This window comes from Argentina silus (assembly GCF_951799395.1).
Source record: "Argentina silus genome assembly, chromosome: 4".
In the NCBI taxonomy this organism is placed as follows: Eukaryota; Metazoa; Chordata; class Actinopteri; order Argentiniformes; family Argentinidae; genus Argentina; species Argentina silus.
In genome coordinates this window covers 12,757,634-12,780,940 of record NC_139658.1, presented here as the reverse complement: position 1 = coordinate 12,780,940, position 23,307 = coordinate 12,757,634, and the positions used below count along the sequence as shown (strand labels likewise).

General features: G+C 40.3%; 2 protein-coding genes across 3 annotated transcripts; both read right to left on the bottom strand.

The window, feature by feature from the left end:
* Window positions 1–630: 630 nt before the first annotated feature.
* Window positions 631–19,182, bottom strand: helz2b (helicase with zinc finger 2b). Its single transcript, XM_083669185.1, has 20 exons — window positions 19,072–19,182; window positions 17,066–18,164; window positions 16,584–16,767; window positions 15,969–16,076; window positions 14,406–14,920; window positions 11,579–12,217; window positions 10,555–11,353; window positions 10,280–10,355; window positions 5,046–8,526; window positions 4,561–4,646; window positions 4,238–4,375; window positions 3,997–4,152; window positions 3,744–3,888; window positions 3,434–3,565; window positions 3,116–3,308; window positions 2,463–2,609; window positions 2,042–2,251; window positions 1,786–1,942; window positions 1,489–1,656; window positions 631–1,384 (listed from the first exon to the last, which is right to left on the bottom strand). The coding sequence occupies exons 2-20, from the start codon at window positions 18,055–18,057 to the stop codon at window positions 1,269–1,271; spliced, it is 8,442 nt and encodes a 2,813-aa protein (XP_083525311.1). The 5' UTR covers window positions 18,058–18,164; window positions 19,072–19,182; the 3' UTR covers window positions 631–1,268.
* Window positions 19,183–21,003: 1,821 nt separating this feature from the next.
* Window positions 21,004–23,217, bottom strand: stmn3 (stathmin-like 3). 2 transcript variants are annotated; one of them, XM_083669205.1, is made up of 5 exons: window positions 23,200–23,217; window positions 22,918–23,013; window positions 22,327–22,511; window positions 22,000–22,191; window positions 21,004–21,315 (listed from the first exon to the last, which is right to left on the bottom strand). In XM_083669205.1, the coding sequence occupies exons 2-5, from the start codon at window positions 22,988–22,990 to the stop codon at window positions 21,256–21,258; spliced, it is 510 nt and encodes a 169-aa protein (XP_083525331.1). In that variant the 5' UTR covers window positions 22,991–23,013; window positions 23,200–23,217; the 3' UTR covers window positions 21,004–21,255. The 2 variants fall into 2 exon arrangements, with proteins under 2 accessions (XP_083525331.1, XP_083525330.1); XM_083669204.1 differs by lacking the exon at window positions 23,200–23,217 and having other exon boundaries at window positions 22,918–23,045.
* Window positions 23,218–23,307: the final 90 nt, after the last annotated feature.

The window sequence follows — 23,307 nt, the reverse complement described above, 5'->3', positions numbered from 1 at the left end:
CTTTACAAGAAATCATGGTTCCACTGATCAGGAAGGCATACATCTGGGCATGGTCAGACAGTGTGATGTCATTGAAGTGAGGTCTTCCTTTGCTCACATGCAAATGATGCAATGGCAGAGTAATACAAGGATATAATCAGTACATGTTACAGTATATGCTTTATGTATACTTTATGTTTATACTGTAACTTGCTCATTCTGCCACTGTTGCTATTCAAGGATATGCTTGGAATACTTAAATAAATTACAAGTAGACACTCACAATGCTCACTCTTCTATAGCTTATGCTTGATACTGTAGACTTGCCTTTGGCGATGTCTTGTGATCAAACAGATTCAATCAAACCTGACTTAGCACGTTTTTGTGTTTGTTAACAATCTATTGACAAAACACATACTGTGTGATTTGTGACATTCTGAGAATTTAAGGCATCTACCTTTGAGGGGAAAATATCTGTCTAACACTAAAAAAACATTATGCAATTTAATTTCAGTTTTCACTGCACAAGTACTGAAATGCAGATTTGATGGATTATTTACACTTAATCATGTCCAATAGTGTGTGAACAGTTTTCATAGAAAGACTAACAATAAGAGCATGGAACAAAGGGATGACACTACACAAGACATGTCAGAGTTAACACACCTTTAATTCAAGAGGTGCATACAAAATGTGTGATTTACATAGCCATGATGTTCACAAACAAAAATAACAATATCATATATCCTGACACTATCAGCAGACAGGCTATCATCTACATATAAAAAATATACACTCTACACTGGAAAAACACCTTCAGCACTAAGAAAATGTTCGATGAACACACCATTCAGCTTTAGACCCTCAAAAGGCACTTTTTGGAATCAAAGTTTGCATATAATTTCATTACACGGTTAAATCAGGACTATTATAGTTATTTAAAAATCAATCTTGATACCTTTGAATATTTGACAATTAAAATGTCTGTTATAATTATCAGTGGAAAAGAACATTTCACAGTTCAAGTACACAGTAATGCAGTAGAAAGAGTACAATACATCCAGAAAACCCCCACTAAAAATGTTGACATCATATTACATCTATTACACTCGGTTTTTGATAACTTAACCACATACAAATCACAAACAAGTACATTTTAAATGATACAACATTGCAAACTTTAGCCTAAAATAACACATTCACAGTTTTTCAAAAATCTTTATTTCAATGTGACTTTTATTAGTGCACAGTGCCGAGACCATGTCTCTCAAAGTTGACAATGTTTAGGACTATTTAGCTATTTTGCGGACAGAGATTTTGTTGGCCTCCGTGACACAGTTCTTTGCCGAATAATGTCTGAAGAGACTTCTCCAAGCCCCGCTGCGGCTCAGCAACTCTTGGTTACCTTTGAGGAAAAAAAGGGTTAGAGAGGAGAAAAGAGCAAATTAAGCTGATATTTTGAAAGGCTCACTATGATCATTATGATGATCATGTATTGGTCTCCCTCACCAATAATGCACAGTCCCTCTTTGGCCCTGGTGATGCCCACGTTGATTTGGTTTGGGTCGCCAACGAAGCCAATATGTTTTGACAGCCAAGCCCTGTCTGGCTCTGTTTCAATCTCCTCGCTGGGCAATGAGCGCACGGTGGACAGGATAACATAGCGCCATTCACTTCCTGGGTGACAGAGCAGTGTTGATTTTAGCCAAGGTTAACCCAATCAGTTCAGTCTTCAAAAGGACAGCGGGTGAAACCACTAGAAACACTACAAAGACAAAAATGGGAGATTAAAAGTTTGATAGTTACCTTGACTTTTTGTGATGGTGGTGACGGTGATTTTGTCCATTTTGTTTTTCTTCAGTTCCTTTCTAATTTCTGACACCTGGGCATTGTATGGTGATAGAATTGCAATACTCTGTTGATTTATTTTGGATTCTTTCACCAGTAATTGAGCGACCTTAACCTGTGATAGACAAAAGGTTTATACGTATTAGTGGCATGACAAGACTTGCAAAAATGCAAGCTGAAGAATTAGCTACACAATGAAAAATGGGTTCTTTACCACGATGTCTCTCTCCTTCTTATTGGCTTTAGAGTTTTCATTTCCCTTTGCTGTTGTCACAACCAGACTGATCTCCTCTCCACTGATGTCACCAAAAACAATGTGGGTTTGCTTGCAGTCAGCCTGTAGGACACTGTTTGGACGTTCCACATCAGTTTTCAAAAGTCCATTGTAATACTCGTTGGATGGAAACTCGCATATATCTTCATGCTATAAAAAAGGCAAACCATTGACAATTATTTGCATATATTGTGTATACTGCACCTTTGTATTTTGTTGTTGGGCAAAAATGTATTAATAGAGGGAAATGTCCTCTGCATACCTAAATGTTGTCAGGGGCGCAGTGACATTTTACCTTTGTTAAACATTGTTCAATCATGAGATTGTATGACGCAAATTAGGTTACCATTTCATCCCTTACCATTCTGTACTGGGTATCCAGCATCACTGCCCTGGACTTGTGCATCTCAAAGTAACGTTCAAATAGAGACTTTGACATGCCCAACTTCCGCACAAGTTCATTCTTGACAATGGGACGTAGTTGTTTGTGGTCACCAAGCAACACAATCTAGTGAGCATCAAAGAGGTTAGTTTGCCATCAATTATTATCTCTTACAAAACATGATTACCTTACAAGCCTGTATGTAGTTGAGAAGACAGGGTTGCCACACTCCACAACATTGCATGTAATTCCACGGCAAAAAGTAAGATTAAGAGTTAGATTAACTTCATGAAAAAAATCAAATGCAAAATCACAATCTAGATCTACAGGACCACTCCCCTGTAATGTATCAGACTAAAACATGCTAATGTCACACAAAATCAAACAAATAATCATGCAAAACATCTTACTGAGAAGCTCCACTGGTGTAAACATAGCATGGGCCACACATAGCCAGTTGCTGTTGGATTGAACACCCATTTAAAACCTTTTCATTCGTAAGGACATGACACCACACATCTATAATAGCATCATAATTAAAACAATGGAAACATTCTGAATTTATTGTTCTGAAGTGAAAAACATGACATGGAAATGTCTATATCATGATAACTAAGTGGATTTCAACACACCTTTTCTGGTTTGTTGCAGACCAATGGGATGAGGGCCTGTGGTTCCGTTGCCATGGCACATTCATCAATGAGGATCTGGCGTGCATTGACTGTTTTAATCAGGTTAGGGGTGGATGCTGCTGTGCAGGTACACAGAATGACATTGTGCATCTGCAGCTCAAACACTCGAGCCTTATTGAGAAGCTTTTTGTAGCTGGAAGGAAAAAACAAATGCACCAGACAGATCATATCAGACATAGGCTTACAAGAAAATTGTGAAAAACAATTAGGGAAGAGGCTTTTTTTTTTATAACAGCGAAATTATGCTTCTTAACTTACTTTTCAACCTCTTCTTCCGTCAACTCTGGCCCCTTTGATTGTCTGGAGAGGTCTATTCTCTGGTCAAACTCCTTTATTTCCCTAGAGTGTGGATTTGCTTCCTCCCTTATGCGATGATGCAAGGTAATACCCCTAAACATTGTATGGAGTGAGATGGCAGTTTATTAACAAATTGGAAATGTGTATCATTTGTATTATGATAATCTCAATAATACAGGTTGAACAATGATGCAATGCTGAGGTCTGACACATTTGAGAGAAACAATTGGCTATGATTGGTTACCAAAGAAACAGATTATGCGTATGATACCTGAGTTCTGGCTTGGACCTCTCTTGGCGAAGTGACTTGGGAGAGAGCTGAAGGGCACTCCCTGGGTAAGGGTACTCCTGCATCTCCATTTGTCGACTGTACACCCTGAGGGGCTTCAGCTTGTCTCCAAACTTCAACAGGTACTCTACAAAACAAACATTCACAGCAGTTCCTCAAAGGTGAAATAGTCACGCTTTTGTCAAAGTAAAAACGTTGGTCATGAAATTTAATTCTAAGCAATGAGGTAACTTGCCTGCAATGACATCAACAGACTTGTTAGAAGGACCGCAGTAAAGAATAACTTCTTTCTTGTTCTTGTCCTTGGGATCTTCACATTTCCAGGGGTTGGCACAGTTCAGCTCAAGGAACCAGTACACAATGTACACTCCTACAACTGTCTTTCCAGTCCCTATGAAACAGGTATGCAGTTTTTTTTTACAATAAATAATGAAAAGCAATGTGATCGCTTCTGGCTTTAGTATCAATTAACTTACCTGGCGGCCCTTGTATGAGTGTGAAGCTGTTATTCAAAGCTTTCTCCACTGCATCAACTTGACTTGAGTTCAGCTTTGGGAGTCCTTCTGGTGCATTTTCAGTCATGATTCGCCATCGTGTCATAGGAGATTGTGAAACTGTAACACCAAGCAAGACAGCAAGAAGATACTTTCAATCAAATGGTCACCACAAATGGAAATAGAATATAAGATTTCATTGTGTATTTGCAAGTACATCAAAAAGGATTCAGGATTTCATCCGGATACACAGCTACCATATTCACAACAGCCGGTATGAAACGAAACACACTCTTAAGGCTTACCTCCTTTTGGAATGTGTTGTCCAAGAGCTATTTTCTGAACAAGGTCATTTGCAGACTTGACATTGTTCACAGCCATTTCTTTCCGCCTAGACAGAGAGAATGTAACACAACCATAAACATTACTAATTTATTTTTCAATGTAATTATTAATTCACCTCTTCAACCCCACTACCCCCCTGTGTAAGTTTCTCTCCTGTTAATAATTAAAAAAAAATAATAATAATTTAAAATGATATTATCTCGTTTGCAAATATTTATTTCAGTAGCATTTTATTCCACCAAGCAGAAATTACCAAGTATTAACTTGCATTGTAAAATACTAATTATATAATTGTAACCTATTAATCACTTGTTTATTCAATTCTTGGTCATACATAACACAAAGTTGCCCCAATATCTGAGTAGTGACGTTTAAAACCTGTGGAATAACAGCTGTGAAATAACAGTGCTGCAAGTTAAAGTCCTACTGCTATTTCAATACTTACACATCTGGTAGAAGCTTTGGGATTAGTTCCACTGTGAAGAACATGTTTTTCTGGAAGATACAGTCTGGAGTGGTATCCATTGGCAAGTGGTTGATATAGAAGTCAACTCTTTTGGCTTGAATTGGAGAGGACTTCTTCGGTTCTTGAAACTTGGTTGTAACACCATGGGCCACCCATGTGAAGTTACTGGGGTCCACTACTTCTCCTAAATGGTCAGATGTTGAGGACAGCTTCACACCCCTTTTCCGGATGCACAGTAAGCAATTGGCAAGGCTGCATTCGATGGCCCATTCCTTGATATATTTGACAGGAATATAAAAACTTCCTTCAATGCTGGTCCCTTGCTTTCCTAGGTTCAACTCCAAGTCCTCAATGATAATGCTGTCACTTTCATCCACTGCACTGGCAGCAGACTCCATCTCACAAAGTGGTCTCCAGATCTTCACATACTCTTTGTCGTTGTCATATTTGGTTTTGGATGGATGGTCTGCACATCTGGAGAAGCATGTGACAGGGCTATGGGCATGGTCTACACAAATCTCAAACTTTGGTTTGATGCAAACCAGCTGAACAGTGGGTGTCAAATAACCTCTCTTAACTTCAGATGTCATCTGGACTTCTAGTGTGTCTCCTGGCTTCAACTTGAGAGTGAGATCAACATAGTGCTTCATTTCAGATGTTCCACTTGGACCATGTGCAGTTCTGTGAGCGTCATCTTCAACTTGAGGCAAATCCATTTCAGAATGTTTTGAGGGACTCTTCAAGTGTTCAGTTTGTTTTGTGTTGGTGCTCATTATGAGAAATCTTGCTCTGTTCCAATCTTCTTGGTCAATTGCTTCAACAATGGCTTTCCAAGTGTTTTGAGGGAGCTCAGTGCATGGACTACAATTTTGCAACCTTTGTAGCTCAAGGTGAATTTTGGTGGTATCAACTGAGTACACTCGTCTTCTCCATTTCAGCTCCATTTGGTTATTTTTTGAGTCATACAGCGGTTGATCCTCCAGTTGCAAATCTCTGTACATAAGAGGTAAACTGTCTGGAAATAAGTGCTTGTCAAAAGGAAAAGACAGCTTGAAACTGTCTCCCTCTGGGTCAACACCAACTACAAATGCTAGCTTTGAGGCATTTTGTTTCTTCATGTTCACAGCAAAGGAAATCATCTCAGCTTTCTTTTCATAGTCATTGGCCCTCTTGCATTTTTCATCAGTTTGCTGACACAAAATGTCAATCTCCTGTGGAGAATATGGCACTGGGGTGTGCACCACACTTAGGACTGAATGCAAAAGCCTCTGTATGATAATGTCATTGTACCGTCGAATGGGTGAGGATGCATGTGTGTAATAGTCAAGGTTCAAGGAATAGTGCTGAAAACTTGCTTCAGGGGATGAGTTCCAACGGGTGACATAGGCTTTGTCAAGGCACTTCCTGAACTTTGCTATTACTGGAAGAAGCTGAGGGTAGATGTCATCTGTCGCAATCAAGTCAATCATTTTGTCAGTGTCAACTTCCCCTCTCTCAGCAGCTGACTGGATTTCGTTCCAGACTGATGTTAGCACGTGGAAGCTTTCGCTCTCCAAAATCTGATTGTCATGATCAATTTTGTACCTCAGGTGTGAAGACAATGGTATAAGGTTTTTGTACTGCTCCTTCAACTCTTCAACCATTTCAGGGTTAGGACTTGCTTGACATCTAAGGGGAGTGCAGAACATGGTCTCTGGTATGCCAATCAAACATTCAGACACAGAACTGTTGAACAGTATGTTAAGCTCTTCAATCATCTGATGGGATCTTCTCTTCCCTGGCACCCGGCGTTCATCAGGTCGGGCATAGCTCCAGTCCTTACGAAGCCTGGCCTTCCTTTGAGCTTTGGCAAAACGATACGCCACAGCAACACAGTGTTCCACTGTACCAAACCTGGGCTGTTCTCCTGAGTACTCATCAATGATGTCCTCCGCCTCTTCATAAGACAACTTCCTATCAGAGTTTATTCGAGACAGTTGCAGGGTCTTGTCAGTAATCTCATCTGTTGCCTTGTCCACTTTTACAACTAATGAAATCACCATGCGATCCTGACCAGGCAAAAGACTCCAGTGGTTAGTGCTAACTAGTTTTGGGAACATGTAAACTGGCTCTTTTCCAGAACAGTAATATGTAGCACCACGTTTTTTGGCATCATCATCTAAGCGATGACCAGGTTTGACAAAGCTTGCCACATCTGCTATATGAACTCCAACCTCATAATGGTTCCCGATGTCCTTGACACTAATGGCATCATCCAAGTCTTCGGATATCTCTGGGTCAACAGTGAAAGTAATCAATTCGCGGAGGTCCTGTCTGTTACCATTTTGGATGCCTGCTGGGGAGCATGCTTCTTCAGCCGTAATATGTCTGGAATGTAATGGTTTGACATTATATTCTGCATCCAAAATCCTTAGTCCCTCATCCAAAGATGAACCTATTGGAAGAATGTCTATCACAAACCCTAATGGAAAGACATTGTCTTTTTTCCAGTTAACCACCTCCACCACAAATACATGTTTGTGTTTGATTTCCTCATTGAGGTGTTCATTTCTTACAATCTTCCAGTCTCCATTAAAGTTATTCCATATTGGAATGAATTTGCGACTTTTCTTGCTGATCAGGGTGCAAATCTTGGTGGTGTTTTTATTGAGGGGTACCATAATCTTTCTGAGAAATTCAGATTTCCCTTTTGGTTTATGGTGATCTTCATCCTCAAGGGTACAAACGAACACACGGGATGATTCCGCCTCCTCAGTGATGCCTAACACCTTCCCCTGTGACATGCCATCAAGATTAAATCTTTCTACCACCACCTCATCACCAGGGAAGGACTTGCCTAAGTTCGTTCTACCTTTGATGATAATGTGCTCAGTAGAGTTGCCAAATGGTATGATATAACCAGTGTTATATTTCTCCATTACCAATTCACCTCGCTTGTACACATTTGGCTGCTCTCTCAGCAGGTCCAGCAGGGCATCTTTTCCAGATGTGTTGTTGTGTGGTCTGTTTTGCTCAACTAAGGACACACACTCTGAACTGTCCCTTTCAGATGACTTGTAGTCTTCTGTACTTTGTTCCTCTTTCATCTCTTGCAGTATTGCATCCACGTAGTTCTCTGTGCCTGACATAACAGACTGTGTGCTGCTCTCCAGTTGTGCTGGTCTTTGGAATCTTGAGAATTCTTTGATATCACCATCAATAAAGTCTTTGGTTATGTGTTTCGGCTCAGCACTGCTCTTGCTAATGCAGTACTCGATGTAGCTCTTCCAGATTCTTGAGCTTTTCCCAAAGTAGCAGAGAGCACCAGCATCTCCAACGACAACAACCTGGGATTGAGCCCTGGTCATGGCTGTGTTCAGCACACGCGCATCATTGAAGACTTCCAGACAAGGTGAGTCTGATGGGAGGAGGCTGTCACGGGTTTGAATGGCTGTCATTACAATTACCCTGAACTGTTTGCCTGTCAAGGAATCAAAACAACTTGTTAAAGTACCCATTTTGGGATACTAAATACAAAATTGTATACAATGATCTTAATAACTTGCCAGTAGTTTAAGGTAGACTCAGTAATATGACATAGACACAAATTAGCTGGGCAAGTACCGGAAGATAGCACAACCTAAGATCACCTGCCAGCCATTTTGTCACCGACAGTATCTATCACGTTGCATTGCTGTGCTCCAGCACAGGCACTGTACCTTTTGGATGTCTAACGATTGCAACATATTTCTTCAGTTATCCCTCTTCCTTTTGGAATGTCATATTGCTGAGTATACCTTTAAGTCTTGTAACAGCACCAGGGGTAATGCATGTTGAAATTAGCTATCTTTATCTTTAAGAGGCTGAGAACTATGATTCCCACAGTCAGCCAGGCCAGCAGCAGATGGCTATCATAAGAGAGGGGTTGCTGGAGCTTCTCTGAAATACTTTTGATTATTGATTTGAAAACCTGATTTAAGTTTATTTCCACATTATTATTAAAGTGACAGTACTGACTGCCTTTTGGGAAAACCTGCCTTCTGTGTAGTCTGTAACTCTGCCTCTGCCCTGTGAAGGATCCCACTGGCAGCAGCCCACCCCAGTTGATGTTACATATGGTGAAGAAGGGTTGGCAGGGCACCCCTAGAGGTATGGCACTTTTTACCGGAAGAGCACCATTGTAAGAGAATCATCTAACCCTCTCCTGGCTTCAGAGGGAAGACAAACGCCTGTCCATAGAGGAGAGAGAGGTTGTCACTGGATTTTTGAAAATGTCAGAAGAGGCACAAAGGAAAGTGATTGAGGAGGGTCCTCCATATGTGTTGAAAACCCTGTATTCCATGTCCAAGACTGTGAGGGAGTTTCATAAAAGGAACAGGCCCAACTTTCAAAGCAAGTAGTTGTAGTTCTTAACTAAGTATGTGAACCTGGTGTATGTGGCTGCCAAAAATGAGCAAGAGATAAAGAGTATTCAAGAGTTAAATCTAACCACCTGCTCCAGGCAAGGGAGCAGAATGTTTAACTGTAGGTGCTGTTGGATCAGATAAGAAGCTCAGCATTGAAGGCCCAGTGTGATCAGAAGCTTCTCTCGCAAAGGGTGGCTACCCTTGAGAAGGAAGGAAAGGACCAGCAAGCGGAAATGTTGAACACCTTAGTGCACTAGAACACAAGCTGAGCTATATGGAATCTCACCACCAGGCTGGCATGCAGACAATGGCGGATATCCTGTCAAGCCAGGTTAAAAGACAGGCCTTGCTCCAGATGAAACTTAAGTTGGTGAGTAATGAACTTATGTGTTACAGAACAGCTGTACCCAGGTGGACAGTCCCTAGTAGGGGTAATGCCTTCTGAAATTGGATGCAATCTTTATCTTTAAGAAGGCTACAATCCCGATGATCCCACAGTGATATCTTCGGTCATCTTGCACCAGCTGTGCAGAATTTGGAGTAATCAGCCAGGCCAGGAACTGATGGCCATCACAATGGCCCATGAGACTCAAAAGCAATATGTTTGGAAGCAGAAATACTTTTGATTATTGATTTGAGAACCTGATTTATTGTATATTCTAAGTGAAGTGATATTGTGAAGTGAGGCAGCACCCCACCCCAGGTGCTGTTACGGTCTAAAAACATCTCTCTAGTTGACAATAGACTATTCAAATATCAAGGAATGTTTTTTTCCTACTAATCACATCAAATCAAATCTTTGAATGTTGTTTTCATCATTTCAAATACCTTGAACATTGGCTATATTCTCTACAGTCACTCGGCCAAGAAATCTTTTCCGAAGCTCTTTCCTGATTTGTGAAACCTATGGACAAGTACACACACAATCACAAATGTTACATAAAAGTTAAGAGTCACTGCAACAAAACTATAGACAACTGCACTGGGGTAATTTTCACTATTTCAAGAAATGCATTATTAGAAATATTTCATATTCCTTCATATTTATATTCATATTTCCTTCATAAGCAAAATGATCAGACAACAAGGCATGTACATTTTACCTGGCATCCTTCAGATAGAACACAAATAGAGCTTTGATCTTGACTTCCCCATGTGAGTGGCCAGTCTCTGAGAAGATTTTGCACTATTTCAACCACGCTTGCAACCTCCTCAAGGTTAAACCATGACATAGATAAGGGGTCCAGGTGGCATTCTCCTCTGACATGGTGGAACCTGAGCGGATGGTCTTTAGGATGAGCTGGAACATTTCCAACAGCCTTAATGGCATCACACTTGCCAACATAAAAGGTCTTGGACACAAATTCCACTATCTCTTTGGTGGAGCGATAGTTCTCGTTGAAAATGATTCTGCTCTTCAGTGCAGCACTATCCTTTTGGCCTTGATAGTAGATGAAGAGGCGGTTCAGTAGAGTGTGATTGGAGCGTTGGTCATCTTCCACTGAAAAGAGCTTTGGAGACATCTGCATATGATCTCCAGCTAAAACCACTCGGGTGTCTCGCCCTGCCAGACCAAGGGGCATCAGTGCCTCACATTCCAGCATCTGTGAGGCTTCATCAATCAGGATATGGGTGAAGTAGCCATCAGGGAGCTTCAGGTCATGGAAGTCCCTTGCCATTGCAGTGGTTGTTATGACTATTCTGTGGCAATCTAAGGCAGATTTTGTAGGAGGGAGGAAAAACTGGCCATCTTGGGATAGAAGGCAGTAACTTTGTGTGATCTTATCTGTGGCACTGACAGGAACCCCTTGTTTATTTGCCTTTATCCTCAGTGGTTTCATCTCATGGTGTCCAGAGCTGATGTATGGATGGAAGTGATCGTTGACATACAAATCTGCAGAACTGACAAAGGAGAGAGTTAGAGAGTTTAGCCTTGCTTGCTTTTTAGCAGTAAAACCATTTAATTGTTAACAACCATAACAACCATACGTGGAACAGTGTTATTAATTACAGTGTTTATAATACACAAGTTTTGTGTCATAACAAATAGAAGTACCAGAAATATCAAATCTGAATTAAAAATTCAAGTTATCCAGTTGGGGTTGAAGATGTTTATAGGTAATTTACCTGTTTGTAAGGGTGCAAATCAGAACTCTGGTGCAAGGCTGCCGTACCAACTCTTTGGCTGCTGTCGCTAGAGTGAAGGTTTTCCCAGTTCCAAATGGTCCATATATAAGGAGGGGTGCTACACTCTCTTTACCATCCGTGTCCCCTATGATAAAATCAATGGCTGCCTGCTGCTTTGCATTGAGTTTGGGATACTGAATTTCATTCAGAGGGACACTACAGTTTCCAAATTTCGGTAGCACTCTCTCTGTGTTTGGAAGGAGATCTACAGCTTTGTGCATCTCACAGAACTTGAGACGGTTCAGCTGGAACTGAACTTCCATTTCATATGTTTCATTGGTTTGGAGCTTAAGATCAGAGCAGCATCTTTTAGAGAGCTGCAAGTGCATTTTATTTTCACTTGTGGTGTCTCGAAGGATAATGGCTTCATAGACCTTGCGACTTTGATTAGCTTGGGATACCGGTGCTATGAGAGCTGACTGAACACCTCTTCTAAGTACCAAGCCCTCTGGGGTGTCTGGGGTAAGAGTGAAAGGGACAGAGACAGCACCAAACAGTTCTCCCTGAGGAGCAATCTTCATCCCAAACTGAGGGTCATACAGGGTGGCAGACAAGGTGATGGTCCCTTGAACATTGAGTCTGAAATTCATAAGAAAATGGAGAGACTTAGGTTGTTGGTCCTTCAGATTAATACAGATTTAAAATAACACCTCCCAACATGCACTTTGGCATGGGCTGTTTTATGTATGCTGTATTTTTATTAGGGTTAAGGTTAGGGTAACCGTAGGGTTAGGGTAACCCTAACCCAAAGTTAACACGTTAATTCCTCAAAACTCAAGAGGAGCAAATTATTTTTTTTACGCCGTTAATGCAGTTTCCCTCGTTTGACTCTTGCAATGTACCAAAGTCTTACTTTCACTGAGCATGCAGGGTTTTTATTTATGACATGCAACAATGGAGAAGGACATGCAAAACAGACACACTGATGAAGTGCCCAAAACCTTGTGGCATTTAGCCAAGGGGTTTTCAAAGCCATTCTCGTGTTTGAGATGATCAGCTTTAGCAAGGCACTGTGCTAGAGGCTGTCTCGGAGGGGAAACAGACCTTTGCAAGCAATGCACGGTCCAGGGCACATGCCCAAAGGGCAGTAGTCTTGCGCCAGCAACCATGATGTGCGCAATGTCTATGTCCAGCGTGGTTAACCTGTCTTCTGTGTCCAGGCATAGTTCTTGTCATAGGCTGAGTAGATTTGACAGTTAGTCAAGTTCCTATAGTACAGTAATTCAGTCAGAAACATGGGGGACTTATTATTTCCTTTGAATTTGTTGTTGTTGCTCTCAGCTGAGAAGATTGATGCATTCCATCCCCATCGTATACAGTAGCTGGTCATGTTGAATAACATGGATATGGGGGAGTAGATACAAGTGAGAAGATTTTAAATTAAGGTGCTAATAAAAACATTTGATGTAGATTATTTTGTGTTTCTCCTCTTTATATGACATCTACAATCCAATGTAGAGATATTTTTTAAATTAAAACTTTAATTAGGGCTAAATTTGACCAAAATCAAATTGCGATTCATTTGTGATTAATCACAGCCAACCACGTGATTAACTCAATGAAACATTTTTATCGTTTGACAGCCCGAACTTCTATGGTAATCGTCTGGTTGCCAAATTAGATTACCAAATTACAACCAGGTTAAGACATGTTCTTCACAATCACCTTTAAAGTGAACGTTATCACATTTTGGTTGTCATTTTGTTGTTTCACCTCCATATAGGTGCCCGGTCATAGTTCGGTCATAATTAAAACCACAACACAACCAGATTATGCCTCATTTGCATATTTCCAATGATTCCCTCTTTGGGCAGCTCAGTAGCTCCCACCGTTAGAGCGATTGTATCAATTCAGTTGGTCTCTGGTTATTCTAAAATCTAAAATATGCTGTCCTGGAGTAAGAGAGGTGAATGTGAAGTGTATGATAATCGCTAAAAGACATCTAAGAACCTTTCACTTACAATCAGTCATTAACCAGAAACAGACACATTGTAAGGTGATAAGAAAACAAACAACATTTCCTGGTTGCAAAAAAATACATTTTTCAACCAGTGCACAACCAGAATATGATGTCATAAAAGACGCCATTCTCATCCCTGCAGGAAGTAGCATTGCTGGAGGTGCTGCAGTTCTCCCTGGTTTTATTTTTCTAGGAGAGGACGCCCAGACCCTCCTTCAAATTATGATCATGGATTTTTGCACCAATGATTCAAACATAGGTTTAGCTGAAACGACGCCACTGGGTGTAAGGGGTGTGATCAAAAAATGTATGTTTGATGATTAGTACCTAATAGATTGTAGGAAAGGTTAACTTAGAATACTGTATTTTCACTGAACTGTTGAACTGCTGTAATTTTCCATTATATGGAGAGGCGTGTTGAATGCAAGTCCTGTGCAAAGAATGGTCTTTGAAGTGCTTATTGTCTGACACCAGTAAGCACTCAAGGTCTCAATTAATATTCAGCCAGATATGTTTGATTATAAACTGCTGGGTCACTTGGGGCATGCTTACTTAGTGTGTCTTAACTGTGCTCTCTGCTGCAGCATTCAAATAAAGCTTATAGAAGTTTGAAGTCATTTGTCAGTACTGTCTTTATTGATAAGTAATAGATTTCCACGACAGGGGCATACTCTTAAAGTAGGATAACAAAATGTATTTGGGAGGAGTGCACCGGCACACATAAAAATAGCACCCTGGATTGGACACACAATCTGCTGTGATATCATTAATATCAATAATATATAAAATGTTAGTTACTTTAATTACCTTGAAACCACCTGATCTTCTGCCATCTCCTCTCTGTAGAGGAAACTGTGCATTCTCTCCTTGTAGTTCTGATGATTCATGGGTGCATTGCTGTCATCAAGTGGTTTATACTGCAAGCTAATCTGAGGAGGCTTGTACTCCTTTAGTAGCTCTTCATGTGATTCTGTTTTGTCTAAACATGGAATGATGACCCTGTTTCCACGATTCCAACGTTCCAGATTCTGAGAGGGATGTTTGTTGTTCTCTGGTGGATCCACTAGCTGAGGTTCTGACTGATTTCCTACTTTAACCTTGAGTTTCTGTAGGAGCACTGGTCTCATGTCAAAGTCAAACACCAACCATTGTTCGTAGAGGCCTGGATTGACGGACTTGAATGAGACTGTGATGTCATAGGTCATGTCTGTGCTATTGAACTGTTCACCTGTAGAGTAGGTGCAAGGTTCAGGACTGTTTTCACCCAGGGAGAAAGAGGCTCCAGGTTCTTGTTTCAATAATGCTACATGTGCAAGAATTCTCTGTGAAGACACAAAAAACATAGAATTTGATCAATATCATTTTCTTGCACAATTGTAATAATTTTGTCAACAAAAAGTGAAAAACTTAAAAACACAGCTATAGGAATCATTCACTTTACTGGGAATTAGAGGTCAGACCTTGGAAGCAGGGTCGCCATGTCCGTGGTTTTTCACGCCAAATTGCACTACTTTGAAAACTAGGTTGTGGGTGAAAATGTATTGGTCGCGGGATGCAGGTTTTTGGACAGCTTCTAAATTGCACCACGGCCGCCAGGGCATTTCTCTTTTTCACTGTGACCTGCTGCTGCTGACTATGAGGCAGTGAGGCCGTTGTTGCTGAGTGAGTGAATGGGGAGGGAGGGGCAGTCGGAGGGTGTTGTGTGTGTGTTGATAGAGCACTGGAAGAACAATAGCAGAACAACAGCACTAGCTACAAACGTCTCCCTCAAGGACTTGTTTGACTCGTTCGTTCTACCCACACCCAGTCGCTGAATTATTTTTATGAAAAAAAAAAAGCAAACTGTTTAGGCTTTTCAATATTTATACTCCAATTGACAATTAGATTATTGTGACACCATTTCAATAAAAATCTTAACCATTCACTATCAATCACTTCAATAGTTCAGATTAAATAATTTGGTGTGGTAAACAAATAACAATGGGACAAATGCAGAGCACGAGGTAAAGCAATTTTACCAGCTGTATTTAGATTATCATTATAAGACACACAGATAAATGTGCTACTCTCTCTTTCTAGTTTTCAGGCTTCATGGGTTGGTTTTGAGTGGCCATTGGGCTGGACATTTTAGCCAGACCTGGCAACCCTGCTTGGAAGTTTAGTGGAATGGATAAGGTCTGTTTCACAGAGCGCAGAGATAGTAATGAAGGACAAAGCAAAGAAAGTTGTGGGAAAAACCCCTGGCCTTGAAACTAAATTGGTAAGAATAGACTTTAGGTGATGCACAAGATGGGAGAAAAGAAACTGAAACCTATTTCGCAACACTTAAACACAAAATAAAAATAAAAAGTTATAACTTTGCTCTATTACCTCTGTTTTGATTTGGAAATTCCATTTGAATTCTGCATCAGTCTGTACACATGCCACATAGAAATCCTCTTCACAAGTGACGCTCACATCATCAACTTGCTCTGACATCTGTCAAATTAAATCATAATGTTTGTAGAACATTTAAAAATAAAACAAGTTGGATAAATGCAGTAGAATGAATAGAAGCACCTTACTCTGTACATGGGGGGAGAGAGTGTCATAAATGATTCATACACTGTCCCAACTCTATTAAAATCCTAAATATAACAACATATAACATCTTGGCTCGCTCAATTATCACATAGTGTATGTCATTGCTTTAGGCCTATACACAGATGGTATAACTTATTATCTCTAATATATATATTATCTAATAATATATGAAATACAAAATAAACAACGTATTGGAACAACACTGACACTAATGGTCGGATTATGTCCAGTCTGTAGCGCTGAAAACCAGACCTAGTAGAAATTGTCTAATTGATTGCCTCTCTTGAAATATACAGGGGCAATGTTGTTTTTTAACACCACAGGGTTTAATTTGGATCTGACTGATTTCAAAATGTGTGTAAAAAATATGAAAATCTACTCCTCTAATCTATGATGACTTACAATGTGCACTTCATTGCTGCTGTGTCTGTACTCCTCCAAGAGCCGGTCGCTGTAAGACAGGAGGCCATGGGCCTCTATACTGTGCCTTATCTCCTTGTCTTCTTGTGCTCGCATCAGCCATTCCTCAAGCTCCTCCACAGAGTGTGCTTTAACACAGTTAGTACCATATTCACAGGTCTCAGGCCTGTGAGGAAATGGCAGCACAAGGTAAAATGTGTTGTTAAGGCCTCAATTCAATTGCAGTTCTCTAGGATAACACAAAAATAGAATTCTTCTTGTACAGCAAGAAAGCATGCACATTTAATATTGTTTGAACTTCACACTGTAGCATTGTTTTGTTGAGGACGTGAACCCACACATGCATTGTATCAATCATGTGTTTGTGTTATCCTGCAAACTCTCTATCTGTACTTGATTGAATTGAGGCCGTTGTGTTGTAGCGTTACAGATGCTTATGTAGGTGTGTACAAAAACACTATTACCTGTCACACAGCCAAAACTCTGCTTTACGGCCATGGGGAGGGGGGCGACGCTTCCAGTCAGTGGTTGTGTCCTCAGAGATCATTTGAGCATGCCCCAAGGAGGCGCAGTGCTTGAGAAAACTCTCATGAGAGGAGAGGACTAAGAGGCAAGCCTTGCAGTAGATGGCTGCTTGCAGGCTGGGGGCAGGTACTACACCCTGACTACAACGTTGCTTCTCCTGACTTAGCAGTAGGACATCCTGGCGAATCAATATGCCACTGTTCTCTGCTCTCCACACAGCCATCTCAACCTCACTGTGGGCAAACTGGCATTGTGTGGACCCATGCCAGCATGGCATACCCTGCATGACATGGTTGCAGTACTGGAAACTGCGGTTTGGGGGAAGAGGGCGTATCTGGTTGTAGACTTCCTTACCCTGACTTTCTGACAAGTGATGGACCAAGACTGGGTCCCAGACATGCGCTGCATCTGCTGAGCAAGTGTTGTTCCACCTTTTAACTGTAATTTGATGTGGACTGCTAAGGAAGCAGTCTTTACAGAGCTCTTGAAATTCCCCTGAAAACTCAGTGCATATCTTTTCAGCTATGTTTTGCTTTTGGACGACAACTCTCTCACTCTCTGTTATAAGGCTAATTAAAGTGCTGTGATCTACACTCTGTCTTTTTTCAAAGTTCCACACTGTGGCCTCTTCATGGCTTCTTGCAAAAGTGCATCGATTCCTGTGCTTTGTACAACCAGAGCCCTCCACAAAGAACCAGCACACTTGGTATTGGCCAGGATTTGGAAATAAGGGGCGACGAGAAACAGGTCTCCATTTGCTCGTCCCCTTGACTTTGGCCAGTAGAAGATCTCTACTGCATTGGTGGTTGACTGGTTTAAGTGTGTATGTAATTTCGTTCTCTTTGACAGAGCACACAGAACATACAATTTTAAAGTTATATGTCCGTAAGAGATCAGTCAGTTTGGACCTAATTATCCCTTTTGCTGACATTGCTAGACCTATAACGATGGGAATGAATGCAAAGTGTCAAGGATGTGCTTATCATTCAAAGACTACCTCCATGTCCCTGACCATGGCCTCCAATGACTTGTTGAGATCTAGAAAAGATAAAGAATATCACTTTGAAAATGTAAATATCTGTCTGGTATGTACCATTATAGTTTGGGTCATAGATATCAAAAGATTTTTGAAACAAAAATGTGCACACATTGATGTCATGAATACAATTACAAAGATTGTTCAAGTTCAAATTGTTAATTACTTTTCAACTATATTTCAATCAGTAAACCCAAGAGATAAACATGTGCTTAAAGGGGCAATCTGGGATTCAAACAAGTGTTCTCCGTGCCTTTTCTTGGTAAACAGCTGAGGGATGCGGTTGGAGAAATGTAACCACTCTCAAATTAACAGACAGAGCTATGGATGCAAGGACTTACCATTCATGAGATCAAAATGATAACTTTAACCATGTTTTGAAGCTATACAGTTTACAATTACATTGTTTACAAACCAATTTAACGAGTAAAACGAGTTGTGATAGGGTAAATTGAATGTTGAACTAAGATTGTGACGCAAAGTTGTATTATTCGAGAATCAATGGCTATTGATTCCAAAAATGTATGTACCAATCCCAGATTGCCCATTTAATGTGAGTGTAATCGCTATTCTCATATACCGGAATCTGTCATGAGTTGTTGTCCACCATGGCTACAAATAACTTTTATAAAAAACAACAGATATGTACAATACAACAAGAACAATAATGTGTTTTATTGTTCACTCTATTTGAGGGGAATAAACGTAGGCTAAATACAAATTAATTAACGCACCATTTAAAAAATAGCCTACCAGTATAGAACATGAGTTACGTGCCACCCTAGAAATATAATTGTCACCATTTTGTACGTTGCAACGTTCAAAACGTTTGCGCATAGTCCGTTTTATATATTGTAAATAGCACCTTAAAATAAGCGATAGAAAAATAGTAGCATTGATTTAACTTACCGAACAAGTGTTAGTGATAGCCGCATATCTGATAACATAGGCCATAGCACATTCAATAATGTTATCAAAATAATGAGTGAATTCTTCCCATCGCTGAGTAGTATTGTTTCATCTGCCGCGCCTGCCTTAAGTTTCGTTTCTGTCAGTCTGTCGTCAGCGTCTGGCTGTACGGGAAGAACCGATACTCTGCCACAAGTCATACGACTTTTATTACTCTACACCTTCTACACAGATCATTTGATCATACATGAATGATCCGCCAAGTAGTCAAACAATGAACAATTTAATACAACGTGTGTAAAAAAAATATAAAAATCTACTCCTCTAATCTATGATGACTTACAATGTGCACAAGAACAGTTTCATGATTCATTCAAGTTAAGAAGCATTTATTACTGTACATTCCAGGTTATGAAAGCTTAAAGACATTTTTGTATATATGAAAGCTCAGTGGGAGATAGTCTTTCATGCTCCAATTGACATTTTACCACATTTAATTTGATCACAAATATGGTAAGGTGTTTGACATGTGAAAGACAAGATGATTGTAAAATCACCAATTTTATTATTATTCTATTTATCCTAACCTAGACCAACAACAGTCAGAGCAGACATTGTATTGAAGGCGTGATACTGTTGAATATGTACAGTAGGCCTGTGCACCACACTGTATGTCACTGAAGTTTGGCTTAATTTACTAGACGTCAACGCAACAGTGTGTGTGTGTGTGTGTGTGTGTGTGTGTGTGTGTGTGTGTTTACATATTACAATGTAAGCATATGGCCAGCTGGCAGGACCTATCTTACACACAGAGACAAAACAGTAGTTGGCACGATGTTCAGGTTACTTAAGGCATAGCAACAACCAACCAAGTTAAGCACCAGCACGATGTGATTCTGTACTAGCAATACCCCCTGTTGAAGCTTAGCAGAATTATCCTGGGCAGGAATACTGGCGACAGTATAACCTACAGTATTAGTTGCTATCAGGGCCACAAGTGTGTCTGGCAATACATTCAGTGCTAAATGTCAGCATTTGATACTTTTCTTACATGCCCACTACAGAAAGATAAACGGCAGACATCTGATGAAGTTGTCTTGTATCTTAATATAATTCCCTACAGCGATACTATTCTCCACTGTAATGAGGGACTGTCCCTAAAAAAATGATGTAGGGAATTTCAGTGGCTAGGAAATGTGACCTAAGACACTGAACCAATGTTATAGCAGTTGACCAATGTACAATAACCTTACTCACCTATGGCATAGTTAATTTTTGAACTGAAGCCTAAATGTGGCAGTGCTTCATTTCATAAACTCATTTTTTGACATGCTTGATTAAAGACTGCTACACAAACTTGGGTGTGACTTCTGTAATGGTGAATGTACCGGTTAAGATGTTTGCCTATAGACTGTGTGGAATAACTATGGATTCAAACTCAGTCTAAGAGCAACACAAGGATCCAGTGATGCGTCCAGAATCACTTATGCATTAGAGAGGTGAATAGTGTGAAAATCTAAGCAATTTTCTGAAGATAAAGACAGTTTGAGAATACAGAGAATAGCGACTTCCTATAAGAATGAAACTTGTAACTATTTGTTTTGTTTTTACTACTTATTTTGTTCTTCAAGGACTTGACCATCAATAAGGGTAATTCATCAATGCAATCTTTTAGTAGCTTTGCTGCAACATTATGTACTGTAACGGTTTGATGCAATTTTGGACAATTATGAAGTCATACATACACATAGGGCAAGATTTGCAAAGAATTTACACAAGTGTGGAAAGATTGCACCAATTCTTACCGAAAAGGTAGAAGAACTAAGACAAGAGAATAACTTGTTTAAGGTAAAAGAATAAAGACAGTTTCATGTTTTATGCATTTTCTCTTCTGTTCTTTTGTTCCACTCCACCAACCAGTTACAATCTTAATACAGGTGCAAATGCTTTTTGTATCTGGCCCATAATCTGACATTACTTTATCTGTACCTGTCCCCAATATCAGAATATCAATCTCATTTCAAAATGTCTGTTGTATTAAAAAATAAACAGAAGGTAAACTAATGATGAATTATCAGATTGTGTACAGAACAATGAGACCGGTATATACTGAACAATGCTTTCAGACATAAAGACCAAAACTCATCAGGTGAGAATCTCTTGACAAAATTGTAGAAAATCTCTTCAACCGGAGAGGTCAGCTTGAAGCTCCTTGTTTCTGCGGACCTCAGCGGCATGGATTTCCTGTGGCATAACAATGAAAATGTTTCAATTTGGTTACAAAGTTTCCTGTGAAAAGGTGAAATTTAAGGGTATACTTATTATTATAAGTAATTTTGAAAGAAATATGAATCATGTCCTATTATTCACTTATAATCACTTGTGTTTTACTTTCATGTCAATGCTGCCATTATTAATCATTACATACTACCTCACAATGATTTACCTCACGATAATCAAGTTTTAATGCCTCTTATCATATATCATGTTCACTGAAATTATCTAACTAACTGAACACAGGGCCCCCCTTTTTTGAATGTGGAGATGACTCATCCAGTCTACCTTGGACAGTTACTTTCTTATCGTTAAGCCTGGTTGTTGGTGCATGGCTATAAATGGATGTGTCCGCCAGAGAAATCTCATCATTCTGCAGACGGTGTCTCTTTGTTGAACTATTGTCTCTCCATATTGCAATATGATTAAATAAAGAAGTTTTACTTGATCACACTGGCACACTGGAGTGAAGACAATCGACCAAGGCTAATATTAGAGAGCTCTCACTATAGTGCACCTGCTTCTGCATTCAATACCTCTGATTGCATTTGCAAAGGAAGAAAGACTGGTTCTTAGGAACATAATTTATATACTCTAACATTTCCTTTGAACAGGTTGTTGTGGAACAGGATAGGCCATCACTGAGAGACTTGCCTTGTCCCGGAGCCGCTGCTTCAGCGCGTTCAAGTGGGCCTCACGGTTCTCCTTGTTGACCTCCATCTTGTAGTTGAGCTTCTCCTCTGCCATCTTGCTGAAGTTTTTGTTCTCCTCCAGGGCCTTGTGAAGCACCTCTCGCTCGTGCTCCCGCTTCTCTGCCAGCTGCTTCAGCACCAAGGCCTCCTGAGACTACAAGAGAAAGGGAGAGAGAGAGAGAGAGAGAGAGAGATAGGAATGTGGATAGGTGACAAGGAAGATTGGGAAGAGACCGACAAAGAGACATATTCCATATTGAAGGCATATTTCAAGTCCTGATCCTGATACCTTCCTCCTGTCTTCAGCATCCTCCAGCCTCTTCTGGAGCTCCTCCAGGGAGATGTCCTTCTTCTTGGGGGGAGAGGCCAGGGCCAGGGTCTGGGCCTTGTCAGGTGAGAGGTCAGCAGGGGCCTTAAGGATGACCTCAAAAGACTGTCCAGACGCCCGCTTGTTCAGGGACTTCACCTTCATGTCTGAGGAGAACAGTGAGCGACAGTTTATGCGATTAATACATTTAGAGTTCTGCATTGCATCCTTGAAAAAGTAAGAAATCCATGCAAAGTTACAAAACATTGTTTCATCTTCATTGGATTTGCCATGTTAAAAAAGAAAATGCAATGTTGTGCCCTGATTGGACACCAATGCTATGATATGCTAAAATAAACAACAGCTCTGAGAGAGAGAGAGAGAGAGAGAGACAGACAGACAGACAGACAGACAGACAGACAGACAGACAGACAGACAGACAGACAGACAGACAGACAGACAGACAGACATATAGACAGATAGTTAGATAGATAGATAGATAGATAGATAGATAGATAGATAGATAGATAGATAGATAGATAGATAGATAGATAGATAGAGCTCATCACCGACCTCCATATTGGTAGAGGCTGTTGGGATGTGGTTGTGAGTAGAAGCAGGAGCAGATCAGAGACAACATGGACATCTCTTTGATCTTGTCAGAGTAGGCTGGAAAAGAGGGAGTAAAGAAAGACATCACATTTTTTTCACATGTTTGTCATCAAACATGACACATTATACATGGCAGCATATACAGTATTCAGGAATATTTGGGGCTTCTATCTTGTCTCCCAACAACATTTGGAGCATTCTCAATTATTCATTTATACACTTTTATCTTTGGTTTTCACTTACAGCTTACCCTCTGGGACTGTGCAGTGTGCGTGTGGTTGTGTGTGTGTGTGTGTGTGTGTGTGTGTGTGTGTGTGTGTGTGTGTGTGTGTGTGTGTGTGTGTGTGTGTG

Coding starts and splice junctions, on each gene's coding strand:
- helz2b (XM_083669185.1), bottom strand. CDS start 18,057: ATGTCAGCAAAAGGGATAATTAGGTCCAAACTGACTGATCTCTTACGG. Junction 16,077..16,583: donor GCAGCAATGAAGTGCACATT/GTAAGTCATCAT, acceptor TTAATTTGACAG/ATGTCAGAGCAAGTTGATGA. Junction 4,376..4,560: donor ACAACACATTCCAAAAGGAG/GTAAGCCTTAAG, acceptor TTGGTGTTACAG/TTTCACAATCTCCTATGACA.
- stmn3 (XM_083669204.1), bottom strand. CDS start 23,041: ATGTCTTTCTTTACTCCCTCTTTTCCAGCCTACTCTGACAAGATCAAA. Junction 22,512..22,917: donor CAGCCTCTACCAATATGGAG/GTCGGTGATGAG, acceptor TGTTCTCCTCAG/ACATGAAGGTGAAGTCCCTG. Junction 22,192..22,326: donor ATGCTGAAGACAGGAGGAAG/GTATCAGGATCA, acceptor TTTCTCTTGTAG/TCTCAGGAGGCCTTGGTGCT.